Consider the following 12,076-nt stretch of genomic DNA (forward strand, 5'->3'; position numbering starts at 1 on the left):
TTGAACACAACTATCCTTCTTGAAATAAAAATAGATATATGTAGAAGATCTAGAAGACCAATATGACGCCAAATCCGTCAAACTTAAAAAGGTATTCCAAGCAGACGAATCCTTAAGTTTATTTAAAGTTACATACGATTCATTGCAATAATACGAGTCTGTACTCTTTCTAATCAATAAAATTCCCTTCACCGTTTTCCTTTTGGTGAATTTCGAGAGTATTCATCTAGATATATTTATGATATAAAAGTTGGAATATAAAATATATTTGTTTGTGTATAAAGAATCAAATATTGGAATAAAAGTTTGCTGTTGCTCATATTCTCGTCTCAATATAGGTGGGTTTTTACTTCCACAAACTATAACAAAATAACATCGATTATTATTTACATACAAAGCACAATAGAAATTAAATATGAAGTAAACTAGGGATGGAAATTCGGACACAGTAATTAAAAATAAATTTATTTGGAGAAAAAAATCCCGAAATCTTTCTAACTTGTTATTATTTTTTTCACTGACAGACAGACCGACGGACAAAGTAAATTGCATTCTGAATGTTCATTGGTATAAGGTATCTTGAAAAGAAAAATAACTCATTCGTCTATCTTTAATATCAGCTGAGAAAATCAACCCCCCCCCCCCTTAGCGTTACGAAGATACGGACAGTCTTTGCTGCTGTAATTACACCTGCGGTTCTTATGATTTGATAATGTGTTACATGTACTGAAGAGAATGCACAAACGCAACATATATTGATATATTTTTATACCTAAGACTACCATAACAGTGAAGAGTAAAATTTCCAAAATGTACACAAAAATCTTCTAGCATTGTATGATGTCAAAATATAGCTCTTACAGTCTGCAGCTTTGGATTTTTATGTTTTGCCGTTTGAAGAGCACATCCGGGCCTGCGACTGCAATTAGGCCTGCAAAAGAAATAGAGCAAAATAAAAGCTTAACAATATTAACTTTTTAAATTTTTAAAAAAATCTGTGGGAATTAAATGGAATGAGTTCGTGGAGTGATTCTGCAACGATGTATAAATCCGCTCTAGTTTTACAAACCCAATATCTGTATAGATAGATATTCCATTTTGTCCCCCAAGGCTTAGAATGTTTTAGAATTTTAGATAAAAAGAATACCTTTCAGCAATGGGGGTCCAAATAAACCTTATACTTGTTTTTAAAGCTAAAAAAATTATTGGGGGGGGGGGGGGGTTGGGGGATTTTAACACTGAATCTAAGTTCAGCTTCTCATAGGTTCAGGGACGGTTTATAACTATTTTGGATTAGAGAACAACCTATCTGCCAAGATAAGGCATACCTATAAAATGTGTAGTGGGGTGTCGATTTATACCAACTAGGGATGGCAATCTGTATCCGGAATCCGCCCAATTTTTGGCTAATTTTGGAATCCGGATCCGGAATCCGTTTTTTAATAGCGGATTCCGGATTCTTATTTGGTCGGCTAAAATTAGCGTCTTGCGTTTTTTCTTTCAACCTCCTCGTCTTTGAAGGCAAAGATTTTCATCATTATAGGTATATAATATCTTTTAAAATCTGGTTCGATTCTCGGAAGTGAACATTGATTTTTAGGACATATGTAGCACTTAATTTTTTGAATTTAAAAAAAAATCCTTTTAAAATATTGCTAGAATCCGGAATCCGAATCCGGAATCCGCCAAAAATAAGAATCCGGAATCCGCAGGAATCCGCCACTTTTTTTGACGGATTCTTTAAGAATCCGGAATCCGAATCCGGCCTAAAAATTCGACGGATTTCCATCACTAATACCAACAGCCCCTTCCCTTAAGTGCCCCTAGAGGCCCCTAGGGAATATTATTCGAATGACTGGAAACACATAAAAAGTATTTTAAATTTTCTTTAAACAAAACTGAATATTTTTTCACATCACCAATACCCATACTAAATGTTTATAGAGAAGTGTTGTGGGCGTATAAATGTTAAATATGCATTTTTTATGTACATTAATGGATATATTTAATTAACCTACTTTTCATTATTCATAAGAATCTTGTTGATTGTAAATTAGCAACTAATACATGATCTTTAACAAGGATACTAAATGCCATATGTGTATTAGGAAACTTTTTTAAAATTTCAGTCGTTAACTCTAAATCGGCAATCCGTAATTAATATCGAAGTTAATTTTAGGCGGAAATAATTCTTCATTATGTTTAACGTTTAACATACTGGCGGTTACGCCCATGAGGCCTTTAGGACACTTGAGGTAAGGGGGGGGGGGGGAGAGATATCAACTCTCAACTTTCAAATTTAGCTATAAAAACGAAAAATAAAACAAAAATTGGGTGGAGGTGTGTGTTATATTTCTGTGGCTATATCTCAGGGGAGTGTTAAGATACTCTCCCTTTAAATAAACCTTCCTAGGACCAATAACATGCTTCCTTTGCAAATTAATTTTTTTCTGATGAACATTATATTTAGACGAGTTCATGTGACAGAGGCCAGCTTGGAACATCTGAATGGTGAATATGAAGTGGAGCCGGGACTTGGTCATACCAGAAACCAATATCTCAAGTAAGACTTTAATTATTAACTACCATTTAAATCTTAAGTTTTTTTTTGTCTCTATTTTTTTGATATATAAGTCTTCATTCTGCTTGCTACTTAAGATTTTAAAACGGATGCTGTTCAAGATGGGATGCTGTGAGTTATTGACCAATGGTAAAATTTATAGTGGCCTCTCATTGGCTAATTTTTTTTGTTACGTCATATTTTTTGCACCAATTCTCACAGCATCCAAGATGGTAACGGGTTACGATTTACAATAAAGGAATTTAAAAAATATGTAATGTTGTTTGGCCAGATGTTTAACACAATTTGTTAAACTTTTGGTTCGTCAAACTGAGGATTGGTTGTTTGAAGGTGTTAATTGAGTTAGGTCACACTGCAAGTTAATGAAAAGGTGATTGAGGGAAGCTCTTTATAATGCCAAAAAATTGACGTCATACAATACAAATGACCAATGATGGTGAAAGGAACAATTAACCAGTCAACCCGCACATGAAGATTATACAGTTTTAAAGATAATATAGAGATGATTTGTTTGGAATAATATACAACTTAGTTCTACTAGAAAATAAAAGAAAACAGAAGAAAATGAAATAATGTATAAAAAGTTAAACGCAATCTGAACAAAATGATGAAAAATTGGTATGAATAATAAAGTAAATGCAGCTGTGGTTTGCAAACTATTTGGCAGAGTTCAGTAACCTATGTAAACATATGAGTTTATGTATGTTTAATATATGATGGACATGTAAAAAAAGGGTTCGATGGTTTATAGAACTTGTATATTTTCTCAAAAAAAAAACGAAAAAAAAGGAAAAAACTAAAACTATAAATAGTATATGGCCATTTTGTTGTTTAGTGTTATTAAATGTGCAAAATAAATATTGTAAGGTTTGATATTAGTAGCATCTTGTGTAGCTATTAATACCTATCATTTTGAAACTAAGCACAGGTAATATGTGTATGTGTGTGTGTGTGTGTGTGTGTATGTGTGTGTGTGTGTATGTGTGTGTGTGTATGTGAGTGTGTGTGTGTGTGTGTGTAATGTGCACAACCATTTGTGCACTAATATATTGCAATGAATGTGTGCACCATCCTTATAATTATTATTATTATTTACCTTTTTTGTCACCTATATTATTACTTTTCTTAGTCTTAGCAAAACTTTTTGTATAATTTTTAAAACTTCAATTGATGGTCGTGCAAAAATCTGTTTGCTTTTATAGATTTTAAGAAAATTGCCTTAAAAATAAAAGATTTTAATTAAATTTACTTAGCTGTCCTCTCTGCCTGGTTCACGCCATTTTGAGTCTAATTTTGTTAGTCATTATAGTTCTAATACTACTTTTTGTAATTAAATGATTACGTTTTCTGACTATTAAGGTCTTTTAAGAGGTCTGCATTTTCAAGGCATCTTTGATAGGTTTTAAAGTTTTTGTGAGGCCAAAAATTACAAGGTTTTGAATATTAAATTGAAATATTAATTAAAATTCCTAAACGATAACATGGAATTAAATTTATCTGAAATTCAGCCCCTCGCGAAAAATCAAATGTATTTTAAAAGCTTAATATAAAATACTGGCGTTGCGCTCCTAGCATCTAGCAGATCTGTATTCGAAGGAGTAAGAAAAGTAGGACAATAGTATAAAACCAAACTTAGATATAAAAATTAAATAGCCTACACCATCCAGGGACCTATTAAAAGCTTCCATAAAATGGAGAACTCAATCGGTTCAGTAGTTATAGAAATCTTAAGCTAGAGACAAAAAAACCATCCCCCTTTAAAATATATCCTAAATTGAAAGATAAATATAAAAATGTGGCCCAATGATTACACTATAAATATGTTTACATTGCTCTGTTGTGAACTAGGAAATAAGATTACCCCACTAGTAAATTGAATGAGGAAATTTTACAAATAAATGTTGATATTCTTCTTTATACAGATAAAGGATGCTTTATTCAACACACGAGTAGGAGAGCAGAGGTTGTTCAACTTGTTATCAGCGTAGCTTTTCTTAATAAGGGTCTGTACGTCAGTCTACTTAAATCTATTATTAAATTTTACAATATCTTTTAGACTTCAAAAAAAAATATTTTTAAAATTATACATCTGTACACTTTCTTACGAAGTTACAAAAGTGTTGATGTTCGTCTGTCCTTCCGTCTGAATTTAGAGCTTCCCTTTTATTTATGTTGTCATCCTTGTTAAGTATTATACCATAGAAATCACAATGTTAATACTACAAAATTTGAATTAAACTTTTAATTATTTATTTTACAATCCGCGGATCGGATAATGTCCATAATACGATGCTATTCTTAACTATTTCTCTATTTTGAAAGGAATAGATAGGTGTTGTTTAACCAGTTTAGCTCTGCTTTTTTGTTCGATATCATTCTAGTTTTACAATATTAGGATAGAAATCTAGCGAGAAAAAGGAAAAAGGGAAATGAAAGACAAAACATTAAGATATTTTATGTGTTTTCATTAAAGATTTTTATTTTTTTTTAGAGAGAACAATATCAACACATATCTGATAATTGCTCCAGCCAACAGAAGAAAACCTTTTCTATTCAACACTCTCAATGTTTTTAATACTGTTGGTAAGTAGTAGTTTTAGTAGTGATTGTGCAGCTCTTAGACTAATACTTAGATAAAAGTAATAGAATATTTGTCTGTCTGTCTATCCGTACCAAAGACAGCCGCAACCGCTGAATCGATACAGTTCTCCGTTTATACAATATAGCTTTTCTTTGGTCTTTGGAAGGTTTGTTACTATTTTAGGAAGGACACCACCACCCTCTCAAGAGAAATCACCAAAACACTAAAATACTAATTTAAAATAAAGTTTGGTATAATTCTTTGTACTGAAAGGAAATTTAACTTTTATTATTATGTTATTTTAATTTAATTTAAAAATGGTTGTCAATGTGTATTAAGGTGGCAAGAGGAAGCCAAGCTTTAAGGTTGTCTCAAGCCTGGTTGTTCAGCTCTTACACTCAATCAAGTTTTCCATGGAGGTTCCCTTCTCCAACATGACCCAACAACCCGTGGAGATGCAGAAAACTCTCACCACTAAAAAGGTATTTTTTTGTGATTGTCAACAGGAAAATAAGTTTAATTGAAACCAACCTCATTCGATTTAATGATAACAAATTTGTTTGTTCCTTTTTTGGGTGTACCTACCCCATAATTTTTTTTGGAAAGGGGGGGGGGGCATGCTCAACAAGGCTTTTTATGTATATTTAATCTAAACATTCTATTATAGTTTATTAAAAAGTAAACCATTTTCTACAAAATTACTATAATAATAATTTAAACTTTAACCATTCAATTTTCTAAAAACATATTATGTACAAACTTTTCAATATTAATCATCAAAAAGCTGAAAAATTTGTGTTGTATTTTGATTATGAAAAAAAATCAAGAAAAAAATTCTTTTTGATATTTTCTTGTACTCCTTTCATGCACTTAGAAAAGGATATTGTGGAGAAATCATGGATTCAAGGATGGTACAATGGATGAAAAATTAATCTTCCCTTCATTTTTAGTCTGTAAAATTGTTTAGCGTGCTTGTTTAGTACATTGACAAACGTACTAGATAAATCTCCTGTGTTTTTCACACTTTAGTACTAGTGCAACAAACGAACTTGAAGACAAATTGTATGTTTTTACCCCAAAAGGGTTTGTCGGTGTATCTTATTATTGGGGGAACGAATGTGTTGTTGATTAACTTTAACTCTCACTGTACTCTCCCTTCCATGGAAAGATTAATAAAGAAAACCATTTTCTGTCCAGATTTTTATTTCCTTTTTATTTCTATTAGTAACACTGATATTCTATAAATCTAATCTGTCCGTTTGTTACATCGTTCGAATATTTTTAAAACTTATTTAGATATTTGTAATTCATTATATACTTGCCAATAAATCATTCATCTATACTAACAATTCAAAAATGTTAATGGCTAAAAAAGTTTAACTCCTACAACTGTTCGTTTGTCATCTACATTGTTGTTATTGCTGTGCTACTTATGGATATAATTGTCCTGGTTTCCTCTTTTTCTGTTTCTAATGGTAAAAAGAATTAATTCACTTTATGTTATTTACTGACCCATTTTATTTTCTTTCTTGCAGCATCTAAATGGAGAATTGGAACCGGTAAGATATATTGTTCTTATTTCTGGTTAGATTGTATAGTTGTCATTATGTTTATGTTTACTTTTCTTTTTGTACTTTTGTAAAAATATTGACTTTATTATGTTTTTTTCGAGTAAATGTTTTTCTACTAAAATTTTTTTCAACGATTAAAAATAAAAATAAAATTTTTAATAATGAACAATTGTGATTAAAAGTAAGTTGGCGGATTTTTTACTTTGTAATCTACTTTTATTTACATACTGTTTTATTTTTTTAGTGTTCTAAATTTTCACAAAGCCCTAATTGTATAATATTTTGTTATGCAAAATTTCCAAGATATCATTGCTAATAATCTGTTGGGTATAATCTGTTAAAAAGAAAAACAGTAAGTTTTTAAAATCCTTTATCTTTCAAGTGAAGCAAACTTACTCCCTACTTAATTATTTTTCATATGAAAAAATGTGTTATACTTTTTTAAAGAAGACTTAAATGATGAAGGGTTATACTTATTTTTGGTTAATTTACTTTTAAGGACTACATGCATATGCTCCACTATAAAATAAGGGATTTTCTGTAAGTTTTAAAATGTCTTGCGAGCGAATGAAACAGTTTTTGCATTATTTCCGTCAAAACTGCAGAATTCTTGGGAAGGTTGAGTGAAGCGTGCAAGTTTTTATAAGTCCAGAATGTCATGTTACAATTCGAGAGTATTTTTACACAATTATCTTGCTAGAAGCGAAGCTATTTACTTAGTACTTTTAACGTTTTTCCGTTCGTCCGTCCGTGTAGATTTGCTTTGCCGATAAAGAATTTAAAACCTAAAATTTCTAGTGATAATTCCCTTAGTAAGAATCTAGTTCATAACTTATTTTGTCTGTCAGTCTGTTTATCCATCCAGTCTAAATGGACTTTCTTGGGGGATAAGTTGACGACTTCTATTATTCTTTTTTTCTGAAATTTCTTTAAAGGAAAAGTTTTCTGGGCCCTAAAAGCATCTTCTTTGTTACTCGCATTGGTTTCATTCTTTTTTTTAGTGTTTTGTGAATTTGTACTCTACTTTTGTATGGATTTTGTTATCCTTGTTTTATTAAGTGGAAGCATGCATATAAAAAATGTTTAACGGTAATGCTATTGTGCTTTAATTTCAATACTATGTGACACACATGATTGTTTTTATGTGTTTCATAGAATCTCTAAAACTGCTGTAATAGACTTAAGTCCAATATATTAGCCAATTTCTTTTTATTTTAAAAAAGGAGATCATCATACAATTGCACAGAAAAAAATACCCGAAAAGAGTGTCCAGTATCTAATGATGTTTATATTTATTTAGATGAAATTTTCTGACCGGTTCAAGTTCCGTCGAAAGAGGCCAGGAAACTCAACCCAGCACCATCCAACTAACAGGGTCAACAGATTCCTTTGCCACGTAAGTTTAAATTTTAACAAGTCTGGATGTCCTATTTTTCATTGCCGAAATTTCTTATTCGAAAGATGTGCTTCAAAACTATACTTTTAGGCCTGCCCGTTTAATTAAAAAAGAACTTTAAGAATTTAGTAAAATGTTTATTTTTACCGTCTGGAAATGATATATCAAGAGTATTATGAAATACAATAATAAATTGAATTTGCTAAAGCCCTGCCTCAAAATAAATCCCTTTCTTGGAATAACTGAGAGTGTATCTAGCCTGCACACTGAGCCCAACTTATAAAGAAGTTGGATTCAGAAGTGCGACTGATAATGTACTGGTAGTACATTTTGTCATAAAAATTCAAGTGTTTATAACATACTAGCAGCTGCGAAACTAGCATCTAGGAGCCCTGTATTTAAAGGCGTAAGGAATTTAGGAAAATAGCCTAAAACCAAACATAAAATTTAAAGATTAAATTGCCTAAAACCATACAGGATCCCTATAAAACGAAGTACTCAATCAGTTCAGTAGTTATCGAAATCTTAAGCTACAGACAAAAAAAAACTTACTACTTTATAAAATAGGATCAATTGCTAACTGCAATTCTGTGGGAAATAACTTTCAATTTGTGTGATCTTTACCTTTAATCTATTTATATTCTACCCTAGCGTGTAAATTCTGTGTCTGAGTATGATGTTTGTAAATCTTGTTGTATAGTTGTATAATATTTGTTTGTTATAAAAGTTTCTGTCTGGCATACAAAATTATTTCCTTTAATATTACTGTAGCTGTCCTTTATTCATTCAGATATTTATTTATTACGACTTATTTTTCATTATTTTTAATATCATTGTTGACAGAAGCTTTAAAGGGCATATTCAGCGCATTTCATAAACATTGGTGTCAAACATTTTTCTTAAGTCAAACTTGCGTTTATTCTTTCATTATTTTAAAAACCATTTAATTTCTACCTTCAAAAAATATATTTCATATCATTTTTATACTAAAAAGGAAAAACACTTTGCCTTAAATGTTTCTGCTTGCCTAAAAAGAACTGTTTCAAATTTTGTACTTTTTCTTTGTCAATGACAACTACAGCAAAATATTTCAAACCTACATTCGTAAATCATTTTTATCTGATTTTGAGATGTCTAGCATAAAGGCTGGTGGCAAGATAGTTTTTTAAACAGATAAAATGTTCAAGTTCTAATATTTTTATATTTTAAGTATATAGGTGTTTAAAATGTATGAAATAGATCCATACTTTGATATATTTATTCTTAATATATTCTCTTTTCAAATCTTTCAGTGTGAAAGAATAGAGAATTTTCTAAGTTTCTATTCGTATATAAATCTTAATGCTATCTCTGCTTCTAAATCTAATTTAATGTGCACAAACCCATGAATTTAATTCAGTTATGTCTTCCAAACATTTCACAAAGATATATTAGACACTGATAGAAAAGACGGAAATTGTAAAGTTAGTATAGATATTTTGAATTTAGTGCAGTTCACGGTAAAATGTTGCTGGTAACGATTATCTCAAAGATCTATTCCCTTTCAAGGTTGCCAACGGCCAAACGGGGGAGCGTATAGATTATGCTCGCACAAAATTTAAACCGACAAAAAGCCTACAAATAATCTCGAATAGTTATTACTCAATAATGCACAGTTATCTAGCAGTGCAAATAAATGCGTGAAAAAGACTCACTTATTAACGCGTTTTTTTTTCTTAGGTGAAACTTTCCCTATGCTTTGCTTTGCTTTTCAGTCGTTACGTATCTTTAAACTTAATTGATTTCTTTTTTAAAAAATGATTGGATAGGTAATATTTATTGATTTTTGTTTGTATTTAGGCTATAGAGGCTCGGTCAGTGGATCAAGAGAAGACTAATCACGTCAACTCCCTTACTCTGGCGTTCAGAGATTCCGACAAGGAGAGACAATATCAGGAGGATCCAGATATAGGTAAGAAAGGCAGGATACAGGCATACGACAATGGAAGATAAAATAATTGTTTTAAATATAGGATATGGGTAGGGATTAGGTGAATTTTTTTTATCACTGCACTGGTTCTAATTAAAATCTTTTCAATCATCATATAAAAACAAACAGGGAGAGATCAAAAGAAGATAATTTAATCCATCCCAATTCCCAAATTCCCAATTTGATTTTTAATTAATATAAAAATATTTAGGAGAGTTATGTCCTAGGATGCTGTGAGTATTGGTGCAAAAAATATGACGTAACAAAAAAAATAGCCAATGAGAGTCCACTATAAATTTTACCATTGGTCAATAACGGCCTCTCATTGGCTAATTTTTTTTGTTACATCATATTTTTTGCACCAATACTCACAGCATCATGTCCAAGTTTTTTGGGTGGTGTTCGGGGGGGGGGGGGGGGGGTGCGCTAAATCATCTTCTTTTACTCTTAGCCTTGGTCAAACAAATGTTTATTGTTAATCATTTTTATGTTTATATCTTTACACCTGTATGTACTCCGTATAATTAATTCTCTGGTTGTTTCACTTTGATCAGATCCTTTATCTAATTTGATAAAAACTTTTAGATTAAATTCTAAACTTTGTTGATTAAATACATACTTTTATAAAGCATCCGTCTTAAGAGCAATGCTTTAAAGGCTAAAGTAGAGGTACATTAAAGATAATGCAAAATTAGCCCCTTGCCTCAATATAAATTTCTAACAAAAACCAGGATGACAACATCCATAAAAGTGAAGCACTGAAACGGTAGGACAAACGGACATTAACACTTGTATAGTGTCAGAACTGAATAATCATAATATAAATGTATAAGGGTCAAAGCAAATTTGTAAGTAAATTTGTTGAAAAAAACTGCTTGATTCGGGATAATGTTTATGGATATACTTACATTTTTAGGACTTGATTATAGAGTTGCTTCGCTTATTACATTATACTTTGTTGTTTCAGGAATCAATATACCAAAAATTAGATCAATCAGATGATTAGTTCACATAAAAATTTGTTGTTAAAAAAGTAAAAAAATCAACATGTTTAAAATGGACGTACGGACATTTTGGTAATGATTATAGAGTTGCTACGCTTTCTAAATCGTACCTAATTACTAAAGGAATCACCATGCAAAATTTGAAATCGATAGGACAGTTCTAACATGCCTAGATTAATGAAAAAAGCTATCCGTTACGGACGGACGTACGGACGGACCGACCCTAATTATAGAAAAGCTTCGCTTTTAAAAAGGGGAATATTCCCGAAATTTATTAAAACTGTTGGGGGAAAACAATTATTTGCGGCTGCCAAGCATTGCATTTTTTATTTATTTAATATATTATAAATAAGGCAAATTTATGAATTGGGTTATGCAATCATTTCTATTTTTAATTTGTTAAAATTTAATGAAAATAGTATGAATGAATAATTCATAATTTTAAATTAAATATAGTATGCATAACATACATTAATATTAATAACATATTACATAATCATTTTATCTGCCTTTATGAAAGCGTTTAAAGTAGAAATTTTCGGCTGATGAAATAAATTTCAGAGCAAATTTAACAAATGTTCAAATTAAAAACATAAACCTGACATTTTTGACAATATCACTGGAAAAAAAACTTTTAAAACTTTTATTTCATGTTTAATTTACTTTTTTACTTTAAGATTAAAAACAAGGACCATAATATCAATGAAAAAAGCAGCAAATTAGAGAATTTGTATGGAAAAAATTATACAAACAAATGTAATATAACGTTGGTAACACCCATGTTGCAGTTAAATATCTTACAAACAAATCCGTTTTATGCAGAAGCTATGCTTCAATTATTACATTTACAACTTTATTTTTGAATATAAAGGGGACAAGTATGACGTAAACTACTCAGTTAGTTGTTTTTATGTTTCATGACAATTCACTTTTATTTTACTTCAGTACCTGGACATTTATATTTAGCATTTTAC

General features: G+C 30.6%; 1 protein-coding gene across 9 annotated transcripts in view; it reads left to right on the forward strand.

Annotated features, from left to right (window-relative positions):
* The window catches only part of LOC145315846 (adenylate cyclase type 1-like), an 83,024-nt gene that overhangs the window by 44,539 nt on the left and 26,409 nt on the right, over positions 1–12,076 (forward strand). For 6 of the 9 annotated variants that reach the window (XM_080155964.1, XM_080155968.1, XM_080155969.1 and 3 more), the window contains exons 11-16: positions 2,471–2,563; positions 5,073–5,164; positions 5,502–5,644; positions 6,698–6,721; positions 8,034–8,129; positions 9,969–10,080. In XM_080155964.1, coding sequence (XP_080012090.1) covers positions 2,471–2,563; positions 5,073–5,164; positions 5,502–5,644; positions 6,698–6,721; positions 8,034–8,129; positions 9,969–10,080 — 560 coding nt within the window. The remainder of the gene's footprint in view (positions 1–2,470; positions 2,564–5,072; positions 5,165–5,501; positions 5,645–6,697; positions 6,722–8,033; positions 8,130–9,968; positions 10,081–12,076) is intronic. The other 3 variants (XM_080155966.1, XM_080155967.1, XM_080155972.1) reach the window with 1 other exon arrangement.

The sequence above is a fragment of the Acartia tonsa genome, chromosome 4, assembly GCF_053477335.1.
Source record: "Acartia tonsa isolate MP-2025a chromosome 4, ASM5347733v1, whole genome shotgun sequence".
NCBI classification, from domain to species: Eukaryota; Metazoa; Arthropoda; class Copepoda; order Calanoida; family Acartiidae; genus Acartia; species Acartia tonsa.